The sequence below is a fragment of the Panthera pardus genome, unplaced genomic scaffold (genome assembly GCF_024362965.1).
Source record: "Panthera pardus isolate Hobbes unplaced genomic scaffold, ASM2436296v1 HiC_scaffold_24, whole genome shotgun sequence".
Classification (NCBI taxonomy): domain Eukaryota; kingdom Metazoa; phylum Chordata; class Mammalia; order Carnivora; family Felidae; genus Panthera; species Panthera pardus.
In genome coordinates, this window is record NW_026526810.1 from 90,371,264 (window position 1) to 90,398,470 (window position 27,207).

General features: G+C 35.0%; 1 protein-coding gene across 4 annotated transcripts in view; it reads right to left on the reverse strand.

The window, feature by feature from the left end:
• Positions 1 to 343: 343 nt before the first annotated feature.
• MAP4K5 (mitogen-activated protein kinase kinase kinase kinase 5) overlaps positions 344 to 27,207 on the reverse strand; it is a 110,066-nt gene continuing 83,202 nt past the window's right edge. For 2 of the 4 annotated variants that reach the window (XM_019451855.2, XM_053889401.1), the window contains 16 exons: positions 26,782 to 26,824; positions 25,950 to 26,160; positions 24,989 to 25,086; positions 24,755 to 24,796; positions 23,804 to 23,888; positions 20,933 to 21,012; positions 20,571 to 20,631; positions 17,016 to 17,130; positions 16,591 to 16,649; positions 14,297 to 14,400; positions 13,732 to 13,909; positions 10,713 to 10,781; positions 8,702 to 8,794; positions 5,850 to 5,920; positions 3,556 to 3,611; positions 344 to 1,984 (listed from right to left, as the gene is read on the reverse strand). In XM_019451855.2, the coding sequence (XP_019307400.1) occupies positions 1,897 to 1,984; positions 3,556 to 3,611; positions 5,850 to 5,920; positions 8,702 to 8,794; positions 10,713 to 10,781; positions 13,732 to 13,909; positions 14,297 to 14,400; positions 16,591 to 16,649; positions 17,016 to 17,130; positions 20,571 to 20,631; positions 20,933 to 21,012; positions 23,804 to 23,888; positions 24,755 to 24,796; positions 24,989 to 25,086; positions 25,950 to 26,160; positions 26,782 to 26,824 (1,453 nt within the window). In that variant the 3' untranslated portion in view covers positions 344 to 1,896. Of the gene's footprint in view, positions 1,985 to 3,555; positions 3,612 to 5,849; positions 5,921 to 7,939; positions 8,096 to 8,701; positions 8,795 to 10,712; positions 10,782 to 13,731; positions 13,910 to 14,296; positions 14,401 to 16,590; positions 16,650 to 17,015; positions 17,131 to 20,570; positions 20,632 to 20,932; positions 21,013 to 23,803; positions 23,889 to 24,754; positions 24,797 to 24,988; positions 25,087 to 25,949; positions 26,161 to 26,781; positions 26,825 to 27,207 lie in introns of those variants that run through there. The other 2 variants (XM_053889400.1, XM_053889402.1) reach the window with 2 other exon arrangements.

The following is a 27,207-nucleotide window of genomic DNA, read 5'->3' on the forward strand; positions in this document are numbered from 1 at the left end:
ATTTCATATGTCTTGGTTGTTTAAAAATTATTAATATCATAGGTCTGGATGCATGGAGTGGAGGGCATGTTCACTATGATTTTCAAGTCAGATCTATTTAGGTCTTTCCACTTGAACTGGCCAGACTGCACAGAGAAGACTTCCAATACTGTTGGCGTGGGAAGGTCTGGCTGCCAGGATTCAGTGAGAGGAGGGCATTGGTCTTTGTATCCAGTGTGTATGTAAATATTTCGTTTTGAGTGGGGTCCCCTGCCATCTATTGTATCCAGTGTCCTTCAGTCCAGGGGCCCCATTTAACATACCCAAAATAAACAGGCACACACTTGCTGAAATCATATCGATGTGCATTTTAAAAGAAAATTTACTTTATATTTTATTTGCATAACATTTTATTGTTTGCGTATTGCATAGTGAAAAGAACAGAGTCACAAGACTCACGGTCTGGCTCAACCACCAACTTGCTGTGTGAACTGGGTAAGTCTCTTAACTTTGCTAAACGCTTATTTCCTCATCTGGAAAATGGAGATGATAACACTCCCTATTTTACAGAGCTGGTAAAGACTGAATGAGATCGTTCTACTGTTTTCTTCTCAAGTAACTGCTGAAGTAATCTATAGTTTGCTATTGCTAGCCTCTTGTTCATGATCTCAATGCTAGCTGTTCTCAGTAAATGTGTTAGGACAACAGGTACCAACGTGACACTTCAACTCTGAGTACTGACAATAGCAAAAGAGAAGCAAACTCAAAAATGGCCCTATCCTTTCTTATTTTCAGAATACTGGTTTTTATAATACTTATTTATACTATCCCATCAGGAATTCAATTTCATTTAAATATTTTTTTTCTTAAACCTACTCAAAATGAATACCTACATATGTGAAAAAACCCAAGATTACACATGTAGCTGCTTTACAGTCTCCCCTGTGGTACAGTATAAGTAAAATACATATCATGGGCAGTTAAATACATCCCCCCTTACATTCGGGATGATAATATATATGAATATTAATTTATTATGCATTATCCCTAATGTAAAAAAAAAATCACAGGTATATTATACTGCTTGTCGAGAATACATACACATGGTAGTCACATCTAGACATACATACCCCTTTAACAATACTTCAGCCATTATCAGTATCTTCTGTATGACCCCCTGCAACTATCTATAATTGAAAACACAAAACTCCCTTTTAAGGCGATTCTGGATGATACTGTATTATAAAATACTTGTATTAAGTAAAACTGCATGTATGCACTGAACCCAAACACTCTGCCTTTAACCCCTCAAAGTACTACTCTTGGAAGGTAAACAAAATTTTTATACATTATAAAAAAAATTAAGCTGCTTTGAAACCCTCCTCTGCTAAAAGTTACATACATTACACCACTCCAGCAAGAGATTAATAAATAAGGATTAAATATTCTATTTTACAAAAACATACAGAATGGCCAATGTAAAAGTGAAAGGCTTCTTTGATAATTTCTTTATCAAATTATGTTCATTAAGAAGGAATCAAACATGGTATAAAACAAGAAAACTGTCACTAAATTTATCTTTCTGAAGATAATCACGTGAGCTGTTATCTAAAAATATCATGGCACCCTTGTTACAAACATTATTTTTTTTTAAAAAGACTGTGTTTCCTGGAACTAGAGGACTATTTGTCTCATAGCTTTTATTAAGCAAACTTGATATAACCACCACACAGTGGCAAGATAGAATCGCTGTTTCCAGCTACAGAAATATTGAATTCCACCTTAAAGTACAGATCACTTGAGATAGAACCCATTAAGAGCTAAAGTAAATCCTAGTGTAGTTTGTACTGAACTTAAGAGAGTTTTGCTTTCAATGGAGTATACTCATTTTCCTGTCACTGGAGATAGTTTTGGTGTTTAGTAACTATTCTCATGTCCAGCCAAGATGTACAGATTGCTGTGTGCAGTAGGATTTTCTGTTGGCCTACTTTCCAAAACGACAACCCTGCAATTAAACCAAAACAAAAGACTTAAGAGTGAAGACAGAGATTGCATGCTTCATTCAAATACTGATATCAAACCGTGAAAGAATATCACTGTTCAAAAAGATCACAGGTGCACTGTCAAATTCTGCTCTACACTTTATAGCTTAAAAACAAAACTAAGGATTGATGAATTTATGAATATGAGATATTGAAAACATTTCAGGATAGTCTCATCTTATTCCAACTAAAATCAAATTTGCTTATTTATATATGCCAATAGAAGGTAAAATAAAGCTTTTAGAATACAGCTGATTCTAGAACAACATGAGGGTTCGGGGCACTGACGCCCTGCACAGTTGAAAATCCATGCGTAACTTTTAACTCCCCCCAAACTTAACTATTAATAACCTACTGGCGACTGGAAACCTTACTGATAACATAAACAGTTGACTGACACATATTTTGTATGTTATATGCATTATATACTATATTCTTACAATAATGTAAGCTGGAGAAAAAAGTTATTAAGAAAATCATAAGAGAAAATACATTTACAGTACTGAACTCTATTGAAAAAAGTCTGCATACAAGTGGACCCATGCAGTTCCAACCTGTGTTGTTCGAGGGTCAATGATATACACAACGAGAAGGGAATGAATGAGAATAAAACAGGATTCTACGAGACGCTCATCCAAATAGTGATTCTGTGACTAGCCTGAATTTGAAGAGCAGAGGTTCTTAATCCTTGCCTCAGGACTGATGCATATTACAACGGCCAATTTTGCTGCACTAACAACTTTTGGTGGGAAGACAGGAAGGGAAGGGGACTTTATTAGTTGCACAGGTAGACAATATGGACTTTGGAGAACAAAAACTACTAATTTTTTCCTAAGACGGCAGTTTTGGAACTTATCTTTCATTCTGATCGCAGAGACCACATAATTCCTTCTAATTTAGACTGACCAGAAATGGAGCCGAATGTTTTCTGATATAAAAGCAAATGTCAGGAGGTGCATATCCTGCTGGGTTTATGCAGTAATAGTTAATGGAAGGTAACAAACCAGGAACAAATGATGAAAACAAAAGGGGTCTGAAATATGTCATGGTACTAGGGACATAAACACACTGTCTTGGCTGAATGTAACTATCTCTAGAAACACGATCTTCACATTGACAAAAAGATTGCTTAATCGACTAATTCTTCTCTCTCTCAATAAATGTACAGGGATATTTAAAAAAAATTTTTTTTTAATGTTTATTTATTTTTGAGAGACAGAGAGAGACAAAGAATGAGCAGGGGAGGGGCAAAGAGAGAGAGAAAGACACAGAATCTGAAGAGGCTCCAGGCTCTGAGCTGGCAGCACAGAGTCCGACACGGGGCTCGAACTCACAAGCCGTGAGATCATGACCTGAGCTGAAGTCGGATGCTTAACCGACTGAGCCACCCAAGCGCCCCGATACAGGGTTATTTCTCAGAGTTGCTGAGCCTTCTAAGAATTTTGTTTGAAACACAGTTATAGGCTGATATTAGAATTAAGAACACAACCACTAAATTCATTTGGTAATGAAATTAAAACAACCAAACTATTACCTGTCTGATCCCAATAAGCGGAAAACTCTTGTTTCGTCTGAAATTTCCTGGGTAACCTATGAAAGAAAGTATCAGTAATACCTTTATCCCCATATTATTTAAATCATAATTTAAAAACCACTTAGAACCATTATTAAAGAGACGGATAATTTTTGATAGGCTCAATTCCTCAAGTGAAATAAATTTTCATAAGTTTTTTTGACTGCCTTAATGGTAGAAATAGACCAGTATTTATGGAACATCTGGTATGGGTCAGGTACTTTCCTTAGAATAACTCTTTGTGATATATATTATAATCCCCATATTATTGGGGAAAAAACCACTACGGCTCAGAGAAGTTGAATAAGTTGCTTAAGACCATCTAACTGGCAGACCCAGGATTTGAATACAGGTTTGCTGGACTGCAGAGCCCCTACTCTTCCCTTTGTGTCAGTGCAGATGCTCACGGTGGCACCCCACAGGCCCCTGAGTTCTACAGAGTTGTGGTGGGCACTTCCATGTGCTAGTATCTTACATCAGTATTATCTATGGTATTCCTTTGCTCTGTTTTCTCCAAAGCTGTAGAAGGTACACTCACACATGCACAGGTACGATTCCCAAATGTGGGGAGCTTATACCCTTGGGAGTAACCCTTACTCAAGAGGGACAGCAGTTGGTGTATAAACGCACCCCCTTCAATGAGTCTATTTTGAGGTGTGCTCTATACCCTTCCTCAGTGGTCCCTTTGGGATTAAGCCCTGGTTGCCCATAGTGGGAACCAGTTTATTAATGTGCTCTTTAATGGCTTTTTCCCCTCTCCATCTTATACTCTGCACTCCATCACTTGTTTTCTGGGATCTACTACCAATAAACTACCTGCACTTGATTCCTTGTCTTAGGGTCAAGCTTTTGGAGGAATCCAAACTATAAAAGTGTGGATATAAAATAAGTATAAAAATAGTCTGTTATCAATGAACTTGTAGTCTAGCTGGGAAGACAGAATTAGTAAACTTGAAGTGGGAAACTAATGAGGTGCTATACCACATGGAGCTGATTTTCAGAGAGTAAGTCCAGAAATGTGCCAATCACTGTGGACTGGAATGGTTGAATATTACTTTATAAATATAATAGCTAGGCCCAAATTGAAGGATGAGAACATAAAGAGGTAAGCAAAATGAGTTTAAAAAAAAGGAAATACAATTTGTACTTAATATAGTGAACATCAAGTATTTTCTGCAGATTTCCAACCATAGGAGTGGCACACTGAAAAAAGGATCTAGGGACAATTAATTTTATGGCAGTAAGTAGGGCTACAGGTTTCATTAAGTGCAGGGGTCTGGTGACATTTAGTGACGTAAGTAAACTGACATATTCAAAGACAGCTGATTTATGTCATTTTCTCTTGGAAGCATTCTAATCCCATGTTCATGGAAAAGGTACAAATAATCAGTTACATATATATAAGAGCATGGATAAAACTAGAGATAATTCAAGTAGAAGACTTAGCTTTAAAATAAGTCCACACATGTGTGAGACTATAGTGTAAAAGACACGAGTGGGAAATGGTACATGTTAGCTAACTATTAGGATTCATCTCTCAAGGTGAATTCCAAGTCCCATCTCCTGCATGAAATGTAGCCTGATTATCTTAGCTAGAAGTGATTTTTGGAGACCCTTAAAATCCAGACTCTACCATTTAACTAGCCACTTAACTCTGGGCAAGTTACTTAACCAGTCTGTGCCTATAAAAAAGAAAAAAAATGGGAATATGAATAGGACCTAACCCCATTTAATTATTAGCCTTAAATATAAGCTAATATTTGTAAAGAGCCTGAAACACAGATGTTATAAAGGTTTGATATTATTTAAAACACTTCATTATACCTTACAGTGCTATAATAATAGTGTCTTGTACGTAGTTGGTACTCAATAAGTATCTACTAAATGAGTGAATTTTCTTAGATTTTTTTCCTTAGTCCTGTGATCTAATACATATTAATTTAGAATTTTAAGTGTAATATTAAAAATAAGCTACACATTTATAGAGTATGGAAAAGGCTTATTAAATTTAGAGAAGTATAAGCAATCTTGGCAACCACATTTACAAATGACAGATGAGAGGACTGAAGTGTGCAAACTCATGTTTGACAATTCCTTGTGGCCACAGAAGAATCATACAATGAGTAAGAAACTGAACATTATCTGAAAGGAAAATACTGGCAATTTTGCTCTATCAGTTCATAGCATTAAAGGCACTAAACATGGTAATGTGGGTTCAGAAAGAAAATTCATCAAATGAATGTAAGAAATCTTACCTCATCTGACTTGAAGCTTTTACCCTGCATTCCATGTTTCCAGAAAGCCAACACACTATCTTGAAGGCACACTAAAAAAGATTAGAGAGAACTGAAACTAAAATAAAGCAGAGAGTAATTCATTACACATTTTCTTTGACTGTTTTTAATAAATACTAATGTAAAGCTCTCCCCAAGTGCTTGGTGCAAGATCCCACTGTCTAGACCATCTGTTCCCAACATGTTTGTGGCCAAGCCATGCCTAAGCTCAAATAATTTATTGAGGCAGGGTCATGAAAGCTTCCAAAGACATATGTAACAGGCATTCGTTTAGACACAGGCTAACTTCTGATGAGCTGGATATCAACATATTAATTTCTCTTTCATATACTATCTTTTGTCTTAGGTGAATAAAATAATAAAACACACATAATTGTTTTTTTGGATCAAAAACATGGTTATTTAAATACTGTTATATATTTAGAATAGCTAAAAGGAAGCATCTTTTTATTTATACTCACATTCTCCCTATTACAACATTTATTTGAAAAAATAAACCTTACAATCCAAAATGTAACCACACACTGAATATTTACGATCTGTGAGCCAATTCTTACTGGGAGGGTCTACCAGTTAGAGTAGTCACTGCTGTCACACGGAGCCCCTGTGCCTCTGCCCTGGATTTGTAGGCCCCACTGTCCTTATGACACTTCACAGCCAAGCATGCCCACCTTCCCAGTGGCTTTGGATTCAGGAGTGACCATGACCCCAAAGTATGGCCACATGGCATGCTTCAGCCCCTCCTGCTCCTCACCCATCTCCCATGTTCCCCTGGTGTGGCCTGAAGGTCTCTGGGGGGGAGACCTGTTCCTGCTGTGCCTTATCCATCTCTATGTTCTGCCTGGTTTCAAGCACAGGCCTGGGCCCACTGAGGCACCCTTATGGGGTAACTTAGAGGTTCAGAAACAGAGGAGGCAGGCTCCACAATTGTGGGGAAGGGGAGCAGGGCCTCTGGGCCCTTCCTGGAGGAGGCTGCAGTCATGAAACTACAGTCAGTGAGGGAGGGAGGAAGGAAGGAAGAATGAGGGAGAGAACCCATTTGATTGTTGGAGAGTTAGCCATATGCCCTACACCAGTAAAGGTAATGGGAGAATGTGATTGAAGCATTTTATTTCTTACTAGAACATGGAGTCTGTAAAAAGTTAATGTAAAAATGTTCTGGGTTAAGTTAGCTCACTGAAAATAAAAGTATCTTACATAACAAATCACACAAGTTTCACTAACTGTGACAAATAAAAAACCCAGTTACTGGTTTTATTTTTAAAAAGTGATTTAAAGGGACTCTTTTTCTTTACCCAGCAGGATCCTTGTAATTATTTCAAAGTTCACTAGCAAGGAGGGATGATAGCTTAAGAGGACCAAACTTTTGTGTAACAATTAAAATTCCCTAAAAAAATGTGGCATGTATAAAAAAGTTTAGGTAGCAGTATGTTTCAGTTAAAATGAAAAGGAACTAAAGATCTGTATGTCAGAATCCCTACTGAAAATATTAAATCTTAGAAATTGGTATGCAGTATCCAGCACATAAAGGAGTAAAAGAAGAAACTAGTTCCAACATCCCTTTTGTCCTACCATCTACAGAAAGTTCAGGTTTCCTGCTTCAATAAATTAAAATTTCCAACTGCAAGCAAATCACTTTTATGTAAGATATTTACATAGTGGGATGAACGTACTCTGCGACAGGGCAAAATTCCAGTTAAGAAACCATTAAAATACTTAGGATAAAAACTTTCTAAATAATGAGAAACATTTAACATTTAATGAGAAACATGCATTTTTTATGGTCCAAATTGCCAACTTTGTTTTAACTATTTTTGACCTACAGTAGAGTCATATCATAAATTGTTCAAAATATTCCCAGCCATGGCATTTTTTTCCCCTAAGTTCTATCATCCCTGGGGAAAATATTTACTGACAAATAACCAATGAGGATGCAAACAATAATAAAATACAGTAATTTTTATCATAAAACCAATGAGTAATTACACAGAGTGAAACACTCATTGAAAAGGAAGCAAATTAAAATGGCATATTAGTTTCCGAGTCCCGTGGGAAACTAGTTACTTATATATAACTAGACCTAAAAGCAATAACCATCAGCACACCCCATCTTACATGGCAAAGAATTACAGCATATCTAACACCATTAATCACATCACACAAATACCTTTATGATTTGGAAAAAACTGGGAGAAGTACTTAATTCACTTCATGCAGCAAAGGGAACAATGAACAGAAATTTAAAAAAATGATTTCAAGTTTTAAATACCCAGGAAATAACAATAAAAGATTATGATCTAGACCTGCACTGTCCAATACAACATAGCGACTAGCTACATGTGGCTATTAACATTAAAAACGCATTAAAATTTACAAAATTAAAATGTAGCACTAGCCACGTTTCAAGTACTCAACAGGTACGGTTAATGACTACTGTATTTAAGAGCACACAGGACATTTCTCTATCACTGAAACTTCTATGAGACAGTGCTGGTCTAGACAATCCTAAGTAGGGAATGAACAAAAAGTCAAGTATTCTGAACACAGTATTAAAAAAGAAGGCTTGGGCAAAATAGTTGTAGGGGAATAAACTTCCAGTTATAAAACAAAGAAGTCACAGGGATGTAATGTACAGTATAAGGAATAGAGTCAACAATGCTGTAATAACTTTGTATGGTGACAGATGGCAACCAGATTCATTGTGGGGATCATTTCATAATATATAAAAATATCAGATGACTATGATGTATACCTCAAACAGGATATTGTATGTCAATTATATTTAAGTTAAAAAAATAATAAGGGAGACTTACCTACAGATTCAATGCGAAAATCAAAACTTAGCTCAGAGGCCAGTTTCTTACTTGATTTTAGTTTTCCTTGTAGATTTACTATTTTTACAAATTCTTAAAAAAAAGAAAAAGCAAGTCAAAACTGGAAATGAAAATCTGCTAAAATAAATGTAACTTGATATGTGGATTCTACATGGATATAGAACAAACAGTCTTAATTAAGTTCAGCTATTTATCATGATTCAAGCATGACCGGTGAAAACTGTCACTATGTTTTATAAGATATAAAAGTACCATTTAGTAAACGGCAATTTCACTGCTATTTTTTTTCATTTAGGATATATGGAACACTTACACCCTCAATTTTTAAAAAGCATGATGTTTCAAAGTGTCTACTTGGTGTCCAAGTACTCAGCAATCAGTAGAATTTTTCCCTTACACATTATATAACATATGATATGTAATATTTGCAGTAATTCATAACTTTAGTATGTGAATAGTATTCTACAGAGGCATACAGGGGCAAAAAATAGTACTTTTCAAGGGTCATAATTTCTTTTAAGTAAACTCTGGGATGGTGAATATACACAAATCTATTTTTCATCTATTTGTTTTTTAATTTAACCATCTTTAGCTCTGACTTGGAATACACCTGTTCTGTGTATTACTTTCTTATCTGTCTACTATGATTTGTGATTATAGGCCTGTCTCCACTGTTGCTTACTGAAACTGACTTATACTTATAGTTGGCAACTCATTTTAAACGTCTTACTCTACTCCCTTTTAAAAACCTCAAGAAAGTCAACTTTCCATTTACCTTGAATAATTGGGATATGGAGGGCCTAGCTAATCAAAGCTTTTAAAAACATTTTTTGATAAGATATATAAAATATAAATATATTTTGATAAAATATATAAAATGCAAAATGAAAACTAAGCACAATTTATTTTCCTTAGATGACTCAGAAGGTTTTTAGGGATTTCAACATTAAAGGATCAGTATTATTAAAATTAAATTCTGATTATTTGCTTAATCAGTACTGAACTTCCCACTTGGTTAGATAAAAAAGAATTTCTTAAATACACTTTAAGGTAACAGAAGAACACTCCAATCTTACCAGTATTCAAAGAATCAAAAATACTTAAAGAAAGGATGATGGGTGAATGAAACACTTTGGGTTTGTTCACTTGTCTATAATATGAGATGGTCTTTATGATGCCCTAAGGGAAATCCACTAAGGAACTCTTTAGAGAACAGAAGTTAGGACAAAAATACAGGCAAATTAAGTAGTAGAGCAATTTTTAAAATTACCCTGAACACCTATGGGCAGGTCCAGTAATTGAAAAAACATTGGGATGGACAAAACATAGCAAAGATTGCCAAGTTTCAAGTATAATTCTAAGTCTTGGTGAATTTCACCTCGCACAATGTACTGCATAAAAATAAGGTGAGTTTTTAAGAACCAGACTGCTTCATTTGAAAACTGAAATAATTTCTGTTGTTGAAGTTTTTTCTGCTTCTCTATTGCTTATAGTACAACACACATCTATCAATAACATCTCTCCCTGCATCAAAAGAATCACAACTAGCAGGTGAGGATGTCAAATCCGTCTGTACATTACACTGTCATTTCTACATGATTCTAAAAGTTCATGCTATATGACAAAGTGACCATACTAGTATAACCTTTTATTTTTTCCAATTATAATGAGGTAGGAAAAAACCCTCAGAATAGTTTTATACAGAATTTACACATAATAGTTTTACACAAAATTTTACTCCGCGGTAATGGCAAACTATCTAGTATGTTTCCAAGTAGCCAAACAAAATAAAGAAAAAGTCACAGAGAGTAGTATTAACAAACCAATTAATTACAATATCTGTAGCCAATTTAGGATTTTCATCAATAAAACAAAACCACTTAAGGTGGAAAAGTAAAAATCTTGAATTAAAGCTTAATAGAATCAATTCCATGAAAAGACCTGTTCTATCAAGCAGTATACTCAGAATAAACTTTAAGATAGTACTTACTATCTAAACACACTAAAACGGTATCTCTCTCCAACTGTGTTACATGAATGGAATCCAGCTGTTGGCTGCCTTAGAAGGGGTAAAAAAAAAAAACAAAACAGGGTTACCATTACACAACAGGCTTTAAAAACCAAAGCTTAGAAAAGCAACACAAATTCTTATTTTCTTCTGTGATTTAAAACTAGTCTTTGAAATTAAAGACAGAAATTGTATTTTGTAATTATGTTATCTCTAAGAAAAATTTACGTAGGTCAACTTAGAAAAGAACTTAAAATGCTAAGCATGGCTAAATGAGCTGAGAAAAGCTCAAGTTTACATTTAATTAATACCTCAGCTAGTTCTAGAAAGATGTTACAAACATAAATTGAAGCCAACGGTAAATATGGGGAAGAAAGTAAATGCATGCTATACAATGACTAGATTTTGCTGTGTATTTTATAGTAGCCAATGGGAGGATGGAAACAAGCTCATCAGTTAGGTGATCACAGCATCTGAGATAAAAATAAGTCAGTAATTCAGAAAAAGCAAAAAAGATTAATGAAACTATGATCAAAGAGAAACGTTCCTGGTGTTGGGGTGTGTGCATGTATAAGTAGGACTTCCTTTATTAAGAGGACACGGTAATATAATGAACAATACTGTCAACAACATCTTTGAAGGAAGCAACTTTCAGAACTTTGCTGATATTCACAGGGCTGCTCTGCTAACAGATGTGATGTCATTTTTGTAAAACATTGTGGTAAAATAATTCATTTTAGGCACTCAGATTGCTTGAATGGTCTAGCTAAATCGAAGAAAAGATTTTAGATAATTCAGGGCAGTCATTTTTAATTACATCTCTTTGGGAAGCCCATGGATCCTCTCCCTAAAAACTGCACATCTGACACAAACACAAAATTTTATATATTATTTTGGGGTGTTTTGGACCTTCCAAAGCCCATTCAAAGACAAGAATTTAAACTGAAATTAAAAGAAGTTAAAAAATAAACTGTTGGTTCCTCAGGCAACACTCCAAAAAATAGTTTTTCTCAACAAATCTATATACATGCTTTTATTCAGCAAATATTTACTTAGTGCTGATAACAGGCTAAAGACCATCCTTGGAGATAAAGATACTATAATAATAAATCAGACTAAAACTGAAGACAGTCTTAGAACAGGAGTTCATTTTAACAGTTACAACTGTTGCCAATTCAAGGCCTGACCTCAAAAATGAAGACAGACAGGAGGTAGATTAACAATCATTTGCAAAAATGGAGAAGCCTACGTAATATAAGGACAACCATTGCTAGCGGATGATGTGAATGATTAACCTTAAGCAGAGTCCAGGCTCTCTCTCAGAAAGTAATTTTGGGTATGCCTTAATTTTAGCGTAGACAATGTTAAAAGTGGGTAGAATAGTACCCTCAAGCATTAAAAAACCAAACAGCAACAACAACAAAAACCCTCAACCCCCCAACCCACAAATTCACAAGAGGACTAACTAAATGTCTACCCCTGAGCAATGCAACTTAATATATCAAATAGAAGCAAGTGGATGCAAACACATATTAAATAATTGTATGAAATGACTTGCTCTATACTATTATCATATACTAACCAGTAGGAAAAAAAAAAAGTTAGGGCTATCTGCCAAAAATGATCTTGGTTTTTAAATAAACTGATCTTTAACCCATCTTTTTACAGTAACTACACAATAGAAACATGTTTCTATTTGGGCTGCTTTTATTTCAGCATAACAAAACAACGTCATTTGTATCTGTCAGCTGTACAGGAAGGGATGCATCTAACTCAACCAAAAGCATTAAACAATTAAGTTAAAGAAGGGGTGGAGTGTAGGTGGGGTGGGACGGCACAGAATACAATCTTATTTTACTGTAAATTATGACTTGGTCCATAAAGAAAGTGATTATAGTCACGTGCATGCTGGAACTGGCTTGAACTGGGTTGTTAAATTTGCAGGAATTTTGTGAGCCACATGACACAAGGTTGGTAGTTTGAAATATTCCCTTGGTGGCAGTATTTATACCACAGAATTGGCAACTATTACAAGCCAGGCTTCTCTGCACCCCAAGTGCCTGTTGTTAAACATTTATTAGGACACCACTGGTTCATGTTGATTCTTATTCTCAAAGTGACATTAGTGTGGTTCTGCAATAACTTCAATAGCTGGGTTGTATAAAGAATTCTTGCAATTTAGCCTTACAAATGAGCAAAAGCCAAAGATATTTAATAAGAATCATCAAACTCGATACTTGTAACAAACTTCTTCACAAGGTAATAGAGGATATTATGTGGTAAGTAATGAAAATAGTTATGACTGAAGCTTGCTTGACTTCACATATAAAAAAAAGATGATAAATACAGGGTTACAGATGATCAAATAACAGATTAGCACAAAAAAAAGGTAAAAGATTCCCTTCATTTCACTTACTATGCAGATTTAAAAAATAAATTCTTGGTTGATTTGTTCCAACTTTAAAATTTAAGAATCAGCTTCCCAACCTTTTTAGAGCTTTCACTGAGACATATTTGATAAAATCCTAGGCAAACGCATCATTCTAAGAAAGTCCAAGAGCTATTTTCCTGTATCTTTAAATGGTAAAGCTTGGAGGTCACACCTGAGAAGCTTCTAATCAAATCTGAAAAGCACTTGAACATAATGATTCTAGGAAGTGTGTGTGTGGGGGAAACTGATAGGAACCAAGCTAAATCTCTTTGCTTGAGAAGCTGATAACATTTGAAAAATACCGTAGAAAACTTATTTATTAAGTTCAAAAATTAAGTGGTAACATTTTAAGATCTTTATATGTGAGGAATCATTAAACTTTGCCTTGGTAAAATAATTTGTATCAATTGCCTCAGGCAAATAGAGATCATAAACTATATATACATGTTCCTCTGGGCTTACTTGGGAAACTATGTTGACGCTCTGAACCAGCCCATGCTAACTGAGCTTATTCTGATTCTTTTACATGAAAAAGCATCAATGTTTTAACATCAGGTTAAAAACACTTACCTGCGCCAATTTCTGTAAACCATGAAGATGCAGAGTTCAAATTGATTGTCTCAAACTGAACGACCTGATTTGACTCGGTGCCCTTGCTAATAGCTACACAGACCATAGGGTATTCCTGTTCTGGTATTACCAGCATTTCAAAAACATTCAAAGGACTTGGCAAAGGAAAATCAAAGTGCTGAGAAAAAACAAACAGAAGTATAACTTAGAAACAATCTCTCCACTCATACCATTGAATAAAGCCAAAAAAAGGCTTTCATTTTCTCCTTGATTGATCTACTTCAAAAAAGGATTACATCTAACATCTTGATAAGGATGAGTTTTCTATAAAATAGTTTTAGAGAATTGGCCATATTCATCTTTATGGTTGCAATGCTTCTATAAGTTTATTGACATAAGTTAAAGAGGAAATCTTAACAAGAATGCAAGAACCCCTAAACCAAGTAAACACCCATAAATAACTATAAATGTGCTGACCCCAGATAGTAGTACTGAGATCTTGTACTTTCAGCTTCAGTTACACACTAGTATTTTCTAAAGAAGAAAACTACAGAGTAATATATACCTTTATCAACATGAACTTCTGCATAGGCTCATACCACTGGAGTAAAACAATTCCAGACTGTAAAGCTCCACAGAGGTATTTATGTCCTGTGTAAGGGTTTCTGACTGGAAAGAAACAAAGCAGAACAGACATAACCAAAACACTGACTACCTTGATGTGAAAACATAATTATTTTAGTTAATTAAAAGTAACAACTGAGCTATGCTAATATAAGAGCTAACTCACTTTCTTTATAAAGGCAGGGATGATATATGAGAAAAACAATGAAATGTGGCCTGCCATCAATATCAAAATATGGATGGAAGAAGAAACTATTTTAAGTGATAATTTAGCTGGTAAAGGAAAATCATTGTTTCTATTCACCAGGGTGGTAAGAGTAAGTAAAGAAAGATGATGTCTTCTCTTCTGGCTTTGTTACTCCTTCCTTTTCACTTTATCTCAATTTTAAATCATACACATTTACTTCTAAACATCTTCAGTAGGCTAGGTTGTTAAACATAGGAACTTTCTACGAGGATGATATTTTAAGCACTAAAACACCTAAACTTACTTGCAACCTAAAGAGCTGGGTTTTTTTGTTTTTTGTTTTGTTTGTTTGTTTTTTAAGTAAATTGAGTTAAAGAGAAGGTCTAGGAAGCAACTGAAATCTATGATTTCATTCTTGGTATAGTAGTTTACAGTTGTCTACTTAAGTCAAGATGGAAACTTGTCTTACTAGTTTACTAGTTTCCTAACTTTTACATTTTACTAAGGATGTAACTTTCTTGACTCAAATCTACAAAAACTCATATAGGTCTGTCCTTCTCCCCAATTTGACTCTCATCAACAATTATGTGTACCAATTACAAGAGTAGCTATTTGCAATAAGCTCTACCTTAATGTATTTATGAGTTTATATCTTAGATTATATATAAGCTTCTAGACCTTTCTTGAGTCATAGATCTTGGGAATCTGATAATAGATATGAACCTGATTCTTCCTAGAAAATGCTCATGAAATTTGTTTATAACTAGGAACATATGCTATGCAACTATGCAGCATGAAGACCAATGAATACACTCACTGCTTCAACAAACAGAATTAAACAGGAAGTTATGAGCCCAGGATCTGAAGTCATTAGACCGGGTCTGATCCCAGGTATCTGGGTATCTGATCCCAGGTATCATGGGGTTATCTGAGGGTTAAATGAGATAAGATAATTAAACAGTAAAGAATTTAACCTTGCTCCAAAAGAGGTCTAGCCTGTGCCCACCTCCGCACCCCCCCCCCCCCCCCCGCCCCCACTTTGGAAGGTAATCTCTAGGCCTCAGGAGAATGTCATGTCTGATAAGAGTGTCTTCATTTGCCTGGGGCCTTGTGTCAATGAATTGCCTCAACAATATGATTTAGATTGGGGGCTTGCAATGCTGGACGTTCTTAGGGTGAAGGACAGTTGTGCCAAAAGACTGACAATGTGATTTAGAGTAGGGGCTTTGGGTCATGCAGTACGAACTGACCTCTAGAGGTACTGGATATTGAGATCAGCCATGTAGACAATCAATCATGCCTGTGTGATGGAGCCCTAATAAAAACTGTTGAGTATTGAGGCTGATGTATGCTCCCTGTGGCAGTACTCCATGTGCACCATCCCACATCACTGCCAGAAAAGTAACACTGCCCATTACTCCATGGGGAGAGGACAACAGAAGCTCTATGTTGGGCACTATTCCTGGACTCTGCCCTATGAACGTCTTCTCTTGGCTGATCTTAATCTCTATCCCTACCATAACTATGAATGTAACTACTTTCAGTGAGTCCTGAGTCTTTCTAGAGAATTTTTTTTAACACGAGGGTGTTTTTGGAGACCCCCCAAACTTGCAACTGGTATCAGAAGTGAGGGTGGTCTTGTGTAGACTGTTCCCTCTAACTTCAGTTAGCTAAACTCCTGTAATAATGTTCGTAAAGCACTACGCAATAACAGTTATGTAAAACGAAAGTGTTAAATAAATGGTAAGTAATAAATGATAAACTAGGACATTAGCAGAGATACAGCCTCAGGGACTATGGTTAAAAACCAGGAACACTGTAGGAACACTATGTTCTGTGAAAGCATTAGGACTATTACCTCTAAACATTTTTATGCCATGTCCTGCCATAGAGTCTTGTGCTCCAATGGCCCCTTAACTACTCTTTAAAAAGAAATATAAAGCCTCCTTTCCTTCCTATTTGATACTATAAGACTCTCCATAGCCTTAAAGAATTAAAAAAATGTTCAAAGTTCTAATTATCCAGTTTGAAAAATAGCATTTACTCACCTATGCAACATTTGTGGCAGCCTTTTGTATCAGGAATCTTTGTTGTTAAAGCAAACTTTCTGAAAACATAGGACAATATAAATGTACTCTACTGCGGTGGTTCCCAAACAATGATCTGTGAATTAGCTGCATCAGTCAAGCAGCTTTAAAAAAAACAGTCTTGGATTCTGACCCCAAACTATCTCATTTCCTAGGACTGAGGCAGGGCCTGGAAATTTGTATTTATAATGCTTCTACAGGTGATTCTCCTGCACGGTCAAGTTAAGGAAACACTCATCGTTTGCATTCTATATGACATGCACTTTGGTGTAAATTACCTTTCAAAATTAAAACAAAGGAAGTTTTTTAGTGGGCAAGGAATACTGGCTGTTTTAAAAATAGACACTAAGGCCCTTCACTCCCAACAGAATTAAAATATTTTGTACCTTGGTAGTATGCGGTCTGGAAACCTATGAGTTTGAATATGGGCAGCTAATCCTGGTTTTTTGGCTTGTTCAAACAAAGCTATAAGATTATGAGAGTAGAGTTGAAAGGTTTTTCCTATAAAAGAGAAACATGTTACTTTTATTAGAATCTTTTACAGCAGAGAAACAAGAATTTTCAAGCAAAAGAAAACATAATTACCTTCTAAAATAAGGAGTCCAGAAATGTTCAAAGAGCCAAGCAAAATAGAAAAACACATACAAAAAAAACAAACAAAAAACAAACACAAAAAAAACACAACACCCAGTTAATACCATTTTGAAGGATAAGAGAATTTTAAGAAAGCAGATAACTGCATTTTCTAATGCACAAATTGGGTATGTTCTGACTAACAGGTGTTCTGGGCAGAATATATATAAGCCTTAATGAAGCCAGCACAGAAAGAAAAACTGTTAAACACTGTTATACAGAGGACTGAGTTACAATGATGCACATGTGAATATTTTAGTGTAACATGGAGAATTCTGTAAAACTATACACACTATCTTTCTGGGATAGACCTATTTATTAATAATTTTTCAAAACACCTTGGATTAAAATTAATTGTGAATGAAGTCTTATAAATATAACAACAGATTAAAATACTAAGAAAAGTAAAGAAACTAATATTATATGCTATAATACAAGGATAATGGAGCTACAATTTCCATACAATCAAAACCATAGCTGTGTTAAGCAGGGGGAGATAAGGGAAGCATCTTCTGATTCCTCATTATATATGGTATGGTACTATAACAATATAAAACAGTATTTGTCATTTTACTATCAGAAAACATACACAGCTGACCGTTGAACATAAGTCCAAACTGTGTGGGTCTGCGTGCTTACACATGGACCTTTTAAAATAAATACAGTATGGTACTATAAATGTATTTTCTTTATGATTTTTCTTAACAACATTTTTTTCTCTAGCTTATTTTAAGAATGTAGTATATAATACATATAACATACAAAATATGTGTTAACCAACTGTTTATGTTATCATAATGCTTCCAGTCAACAGTAGGCTGTTGTAGTTAAGTTCTGGAGAGTCCTAAGTTATGTAGGGATTTTCGAGTGCACCAGGGGTCAGTGACCCTGAACACCCACATTTTTCAAGGGTCAAATGTATATGATATAATCTTATGCTACAGTGTTGAGTCTTATCCTCAATAGAAGTCTTTGTATTTTCTCGGAATGCAAACATTCTGTCTAACACCATACCACACCATTCTACTCTCCATTGCCCCCTTATATACATAGCTAGCTACCCTAACTAGAACACGCATGTAATATTTATGTGTGCACATCCACACAAACACAGACCCATAGGCAGAATCATGTTTTCTTCTGCTGAGCTCTGCTACTTACCTTCATTAAGTCAACTAGAATATGGAAAGATCTAATTTACAGGCTAATTTTTCCCCATTTTCCTATAGTTATTTTATAAATATGTAAGATGTACTCTGTGTGATTTTTTTTTAAGTTTATTTATTTATTTATTTTGAGAGAGAGAGTGAGCAGGAGAGGGGCAGAGAGAAAGGGAGAGACAGAATCCCAAGCAGGTTCTGTGCTGATAGCACAGAGCCTGACACGGGGCTTGATCCCATGAACCATGAAATCATGACCTGAACCAAAATCAAGAGTCAGATGCTTAACCAACTGAGCCACCCAGCTGTCCTGTCTCTGTGTGGCTTGTAAGCTTATATCCAAGGACAGGTAGGAGTAGGGATAGAAACAGAGAGTTACAGGAAAGTGATTTTACATGTATACAATTCAGAGTTGTTAAACAGAATTGGGTTTATTTTCATAATAGTAATATATTAATATTTTGGTAATAGAAATAAAAAAAAACTGGGGGGAAGCATAATTAAAATCAAAGAGATTAAGTACTCTTACAAGGACCCCAGCTTTTTAGAAGTCACTTATGTGCAACCAAATAATATGCTCTTTGTAAACACTGTCATCAGCTCAAATATACAAATTTCTGAAGAATCTCTAATAGGCAACGATTAGTGGAAGAGTTTAAATTATACACACACTTAAGCTATTTAAAAAAATTTTTTTTTAATGTTTATTCATCTTTGAGAGAGACAGAGACAGGATGTGAGTGGGTTAGGGGCAGAGAGAGAGGGAGACACAGAATCCAAAGCAGGCTCCAGGCTCCAAGCTGTCAGCACAGAGCCTGATGCGGGGCTCGAACTCACAAGCTGTGAGATCATGACCTGAGCTGAAGTCAGACGCTCAATCGACTGAGCCACCCAGGTGCCCCAAATTATACACACACTTAAAATTATGAAAATTACATTTCTTAAATAGGCCACAATTCATAATAATCTGCCTATCAGTAAGGCTGTGTATCAGCACTGATGCTTTAAAGCATAAGTAGCTAGTGGTGCCTGGGTGGCTCAGTTGGTTGAGCATCTATATGACTCTTGGGTTTCAGTTCAGGTCATGATCTCACGGTTCATGGGATTGAGCCTTGCATTGGGCTCTGCAATGACAGTGCGGAACGTGCATGGGATAATCTCACTCCCTTTCTCTCTCTGCCCCTCCCCCTGTGTGCTGTCTCTCTCTAAATAAAATAAACAAACAAAAAAAAAAGCGTAAATAGCGAAAGGTACACTCAATACTGAAAAGCCTGACAGTACAGTAAATAAGAGTCGAGTTATAATACATACAGAGAACTGAACAAAATTTGAGAAATACTAAAATAATTATTCTAAATAGAGAAAGGGGTGAATGCTATTTTAATAGCTGATAGCATTAGGATTATTAATTAAGGGACAGAGAGAAATAACTAACTTTCCTGTGCTCTACTATTAGAATGAAAGTGAACAACAAACCTCTAGTCACTTTAAAATGTAAAGAAATAGGTTTTAGTTGGTAAGAATTGCAAAAAAAAAAAAAAAAAAGGCCTAAAATACCACCTACCCTATGTGAATTTTGTCAGCACACGTCTGTGCAAGTCTTCACTGTTTACTAATAAGCACTCTGGAGATCGTCTCATTTAATCCTCACAGCAACCTCATGGGCTGCTATTGTTAACATTGTCCACATTTCACAATTAAGAAGACTGGGGCCAAGAGAAGGTCACTTGTTCAAGATCACAGAGAAAGGGAGCAGTAAGATTCTCTGATTCCTTCCCTTCCACTGGTAATTCTCCATGGAAGGCACACGGTGATAGCGACAGTGAGGGTGGAGGAGTCTGAGTGGAAGGGGATGGCCTCAGGTAACAATCAACAGGATAGTCCTCAGGTGTTTACATCCTGGACAGGTTTGGGAAGTGCTACCTTAACTGAACACAGGGTCCTTTCTCAAAGTTTCTTCCCATTCTAAGTTTGTAGAAAACATCTGCAAGTTGCAAAGTTACTATACATAGTAAAACAAATAACACTTAAAAAATAACGTCTATTAAAATTATCTTTCTCTTGTGTCAACTATGCTTTAATTAAAAATATTACATTTCTCTGCTTGTCTATGGTTTATTTTTCACATTATTTTCATTATATACATACCTGATAATGACATTAAAGTATTATTGATAACATAGAGCCAAGTACATTTCCGTGGAAATAACTATAAAGAAAAAAAAAGAAGGGAATTAAAATTCTCCAGTTTTCATTCCCTTATGCTTTAACATCCAATTCTAATAGTATGAAATAGTATAAAAATAACTATTTTCTACCTTTTAGTAAATTACAGAAACTTTACAAAAAAAATCTTGTAATGTGAACATGTAAAGAATACAATTTCATCTCCTTAAATATTTAAATCATAAACATTACAACTGAAGCCCATAAAAATTGATTTAAAATTACAAGACTTCTTTTACCCAATACACCCACACTAATTTCTTGAGTTAAAACTCCTAAATTACCTGTTCCATCGTTGCCTCATGTAGCTCATTGAGATTCAATGTGTAAATACCATCTTCAGTTCCAAAAATAATGTACTGATCTAAAACAGTTAAGATAAATCACCAGAATTTACTATCATTTTCTGAAATAATTAAATAAAATGGCTCTGTGCTTTAATGGTGTTGAGAGTTAGCTGGCCACCCACCCATCCGAAGAAAAATTATTTTCTAGAGTTCATGCCATCTTCTTTACATTTTTCTCCAATTCTGATCTTATTTTTAAAAGCAGATATATTCTCTGTTACTCATTCACTCTAGCTTTATCTTATATAATCCTTCCTTTCAACATAATTGTCATATCTTAAGATTTTTCAATGTAACTGTATTTTTGCCAGGTATCTCAAATACTCTTTGAAGGACACTATAAATTAAATAGAAATTATAAATCATGACACACCAGAAACGATGAGCATACCTAGTGTCCAGATCTTGGTTCCTAAATATATTACTTTGCACTAGAAAGAACCATGGCTGCTTGGAGAAAAGATGGATTCCAATTCTGGGGCAAGAAAAGTGTAAGATGAGCCTAGAAATCTTCCTGTGCCAGAAAGGTAGGAAGTGATCAAACATTAAACTAAAGAACATAGGAACTCTCCCTGCTCAAAAATTCTGGGACAATTTAAGCGCTAAAATAAATAATAATATTAATAGATCATAACTCCCTGAATAAAATTCATAAGTTCAAACTAATATAGGTACATAAATAAATGGAAAAGAAGAGAAATTGTCCGTGGATGTCAGTGGATTGTCAACAATCAATAAATGCTAAAACCAGTTGGTTAAAGTCTGATGAACAAGAGGATATTTATATAGTCTCAATGTATTCCATATTACTTATCAAGTAAATACTAATTAATTAAAAAGGGAAAAATAGTCACTTGACAGTGGAGAAAGCTAGTGAACACCACCTTAACCAGATGGTCAACGTTAATATCACTAGTGTTTGGACAAGCTGACAGCATGTACCTTCTGATACGATGCACTAAGAAGAGCACAATTCTTTCATATTCCCACCAAAAATGCATTACTTGATCTAAGTATGAGGACTCATCAACAAACCCAAATTAAGGGACATTCTACAAAATAGATAGTTCCAAAAATGTCAAGATCAAGAGACACAAAGAAAGGTTGAAGAACTGTTCCAGACGTGAGGAGACTGAACAGTTGTGGTAGCTAAATAAAACCTGTGATCCTGAATTAGATGTTGTTGGACTGGGGAAAAAAGAAGGGGGAAGACAATAAAGAATATTATTGAGACAATAATTTAAATATGGACTGTGATGTCAACTATACTTCAATCAAAAAATAAATAAATATGGACTATGTATTAAATCAGTGATAAATTTCCTGATCTTCACAATTGTACTGTGGGTATGTAAGAGATGATTCTTGTTCCTAGGAAATACAAAATGAAGTACACAGAGCCACTCTCAAGTAATTCAGAAAAAAAATGCACATATAGATAAATAATAGAAATAACTGATGATTCTGAGTATAGAGGAGTTTCTTACACTATTTTTCTAACTTTTCTGTTAGGTCTGAAATTATATCAAAATAAAAAGTTACAAACACACAAAAAACCATTTCTTTACTGATAAAAATACTTTTTTTTTGTTATATTTCTAACAGTAGCATTTAAAGCAGATAATTATATGACTTGTCTATATTATTATGTTAAAGTGGAAACAAACATTTCCTGAACACCCTTTTTTGCCTACTCTGTTTGCTTATTGCCAGACACTCAGGTAGGCAGGCTTTTTCCTTCCTTGCAGTGAGGTGAGTAGTAACAGTATTTATGTTGTAAAATGATCACACTGAGAAAAGAGGTGTAAAGTTTCTTTCTCAAGTCATATAGTAATGACAGAGCAGGAATTCAAACCCAGGTCTATTTGATTCCAAATTTTTACCTCTATGTATTAGGTTTCCTCACTTTAAAAACATACAGTATAAATTTTTAAAAATAAATTTTGTTATATTGCCATAATTTCAGATTTATAGAAAAGTTTTAATAGTACAAAGAATTCCTGAATATCCTTCACACAGATTCCACAAATATTACCATTTACCACTTTTGCTTTATCCTTTTTTCACTCTACACACACACATTTTTTTTTCTGAGCTGTTTAAGTTACAAACATGATGCCCCTTAATTCCTAAATATTTCAGTGTGCACATCTTAAAAAAAGAAAAACGGAAGTGTTATATAACCACAGTACGATGTTCAAAATCAGGAAATTAACACTGACACAATACTATTATCTACTGTAATGACTTCACTGATTGAGATTATCGACTGTCCCAGTATTGTCCTTTTATATGACAGAAAATCCCTAATTATGGTTGCAATCACTTGTGGCATGTCTATTCAGTCTCCTTTAATCAGAACAGTTCCCATATACTCTTAAATTCTAAAGGTTAAACCAAAACTCTTATCTACCAATTTAGGTTGTTGCAGGTATCTATACTATTTAGTCTCTAAAGTAATATTTTTAAATAACTTCAGTTCACTGACCATAAATATCTTTTTTCATAATAAATATTTTATTAGAGGTGTATATAATTTTGTTCAGAAATTTCAGGGGCACCTGGGTGGCTCAGTCCATTGAGTGGCCGACTCTTGACTTCAGCTCAGGTCAAGAACATGCAGTTTGTGAGACAGAGCCCCTGTTGGGCTCTACGCTGACAGTGTGGGGAGCCTGCTTGGGATTCTCTCTCTCCCTTTCTCCCTGCCCCTCCCCAGCTCACATGTACATGTACAAGTGCGGGCAGGCGCGCACTCTCTCTCTCTCTCTCTCAAATAAACATTTAAAAAAAAAAGTTCAGAAATTTTACCTTTTGTATCAGGATGTATCCAAGATGTTGCACAATTAATTTTCAAAGGGCAGCCATCAAAAACTTTGGAAAAACATGCTCCCATCTTATTTATAAAGAAAGAAATGTTGACTTATTTGATTATGTAATTTTATATATTCTTAGAAATCAGCTAAGATTACAAAATGCTAAATTCACTCTTACTTGCATATGTTTATGGTTTCATTACCAAAATTCCTATTTTGATATCATTTAACGACTTCTAACAATAGAGTCTCCTATTGTTGCCTTGTGTAATCTATTTCAGGGCAAAAATAACAAATTTACCAAAACATCTACATATGTCAGTGATCTATTTTAGGAATTTTAAGTCCCCACTTATCTTTAGGACTAACATTTAATAATGTGAAATAATGTATGATATTACTGAGCAACATCACAGTGATTGTAATTGCAGTGTTACTCTGTAATAGTGAAGCAGACAAAAAGACTAATATTTACATTACATATTAGACTTTTACTGAATAAAAAGGTATAATTTATAAAGCATCCCATTCATATGATTGGCTGAACCACCTCGGAGAGCCAGAGAACAAGCACTAAGATAAGCTTCCCCGTTCACTGTGTATAGTTCAATGTGAAAATGGCTTCAGGGGCAGAAAGGAATTTAACCCATATAATGAAGAGGACACAGTACTACTGATATCATCACATTAAAGTTAAACTGGCCTTTCAAGGCTACTCTGAGAACCCAGCTGCCATATTTACAAAAAGCAAAACTTTCCAAGTTCTAACCAACTCACTCACATTAGGGTACATGATTTGATTCGTGGTGTATCAAAACGCATTTATGCCTTTGTATTTTATGAATCCTTCCATTCAATAGCTCAAGATACTTGACAGCAAATAAAAAATCTGCTGCTTCTAAAGAGATGAAAATTGGCAAGTAGTTCACATAAAAATATTCCTTACCAGCACTTTTGGAGTGGGTGGAAGGCCATTGATGGCTGGTTTCTGTGGGAAAAATAATTTTTAATGCTTTAAGATCTCTTAAGCCTTAAAAAAAACACCTATACATTTGGAAATTTAGTTATCTAATTCTTGAATTAAAGAGACTATGCCCCCTGCCCACCAAAACAGACACTGCCTCTCTACGATAAACACGGTAATCGTTACAACTAATCACCAAATGCCTGTTATGCCTACCGGGAAATCTCGCTTGTCCTTTTTCCGTGGTAACTGGGGTGCTTGTGCTGATCCTTCTGTATTTTCACTAATTAGTTTTGAAATACCATCACCATCTCCTAAAAAGAATCATGGTTAAAGCTGAATGAACATACAAATAAGTACCTTCCTTGAAAAATAATTTTCCCTTTCCCCCAATACTTGTTTTCCATTTGGGTGATCCTTTACTGGGAAATATTCTCTACTGGCAGATGAGTTAAAGTATCTTCAGTGCCGTTCTCTAGGTTCAATAGAGGTAGCATTGCATCTCTAGCAGTGGTCTTAATCCATGTAAACAACAAACGTCTTTCCATATTGTGAGAAAAATGAAATCTGATATTCAGATATTCAGGCCTGATATATTCAAGGCCTTTCATAACTGAACTCCAATCTACCTTTTTAGTCCTATCTCCTAGTATACACCTTTCAAAAGCTCACACTTCTCCCATAGTATACTTCCAACACAATCCAGGTTGTCAGTGCATTTGTTCATTCTTTCTTGCTCATCAGGCATGCCTGTCAGCACTGGCTCCCACTAATGAAGGATCCATCCACTTTAATGCTCTGCAAGCCCCCCGCCCCCCACTTTCTTCCCTATCCTTATCTTCCTGAAAAATTTCTCATCTTCTATTACTATAGTTAATTACTGTATGAGACACTTATATAAGCTGTCTTGTCTAATATTACAGGTACCCATAGAGTGTAACTTCTGCTACAGATCCTGAACTTCTGGAGGGCAGGAACATCCATTCATCATTCTAAGACGTATCATATTACTTAAGAAATCAAATCAGGGTTCACTTGGAGTGAATCTATTCATAGTCTGCCCACGTGGAATTTTAAAGTAACTTCAGAAAGCTTTAAACAGTTAAAAGAGTGACCAAAGACATTCTTTAAAATATGAAAATGGCTTTCTTTTCAGTTTTCACTTCGATTTATTTACCCAGATCACAGTATCTAGCTGTATGCACTCCAGGACTGCTGACACTGCTAGCCATACCAATAGAGGAAGTCTCAGCTACAGGACCACAACTTGGGCTACTCTGTCTTCTGAGAAACTGGGGAGCTCTGTTCTCTGAATCAGGGCAACGTTTTACAGTTGATGATTTTTCTTCATCTAGGAGGTTGTCTTCAGGGTAGCTGTTTATCCTTGGCTGTGATAATAAGACATAAGAGTACTTTAATAAATTTGGATATGAAACAGTAACACTTCATTATCATTACCCACCTAAGACTTAGGGGGTGGGGAGGTATGTGATTTTTTCTTTTTGCTATGTAATTCAACTCACTAAGCTAATTAAGAAAAATAAACAAGAGTTACTGTCCCAACACAACTAAGAACTTGCCATGTGATTTTTTAATCATCCCTAAGCCAAAACTGATATAATTTTAAACTGATAAAATTATGTAAACAATCCACAAAATATTTAATAAGCAGGAATAAGCAAGGACTTAATGAAGTATGACTCCATTGAAATAGGAAATTGCCATACTAAATGAGGACTGTAAATGATGAACTCTTTGTTTCCTCTTCATGTAGTCAAGTATTTTCTCAAATGAGTATGTGATTTTTACCTTTTTCTTATAGCTATTAAAATATTGTATTTCTCAGGAAGTTTTTTAATATATATTTTACATCTTTGTAATCCCCTCTTGAAAAAAACTGTATTTATCTAAAGCATATTTAAGAGAATTTTGAACAAATTCAATGAAATTACTTTTTAATTATTTTATTATTAAAAAAAGGATTTATTCAAAAATTTTAAGTCGCTCACCTTAGGAGGTAGGGGAGGTGGTATTGCACGTTTTGAAGTTGATCTAACACAAGGAGAAAAATGCAATTCAGATGGTAGTAAATGTAACATAAAATAGGGACTCTAATAAATGTGCATTAAAATTGTTTACATTCTTTAGATCATGATAAAGAGAATTTTTAAAACCTATAGAAAGACCTAAGACCTCATTATGTCAAAGTATATTAGCAGGACTATAAAACAGATTTGTATAAAATGAATACAAAGTCTTTTTACTTTATGGTTATGCTCTGCATATTTAGTATGTAATAAAAATTAAACTTAGTAAAAAAACAGATTCCAAATTTTAGAGTTGGAAGCCACTGTGAATCATAGATTCAAGTGGCCATATCATCAAACCCTTTTTGCTAGCCCAAGTGGGGTACATAGATCAACAATATTGGCATC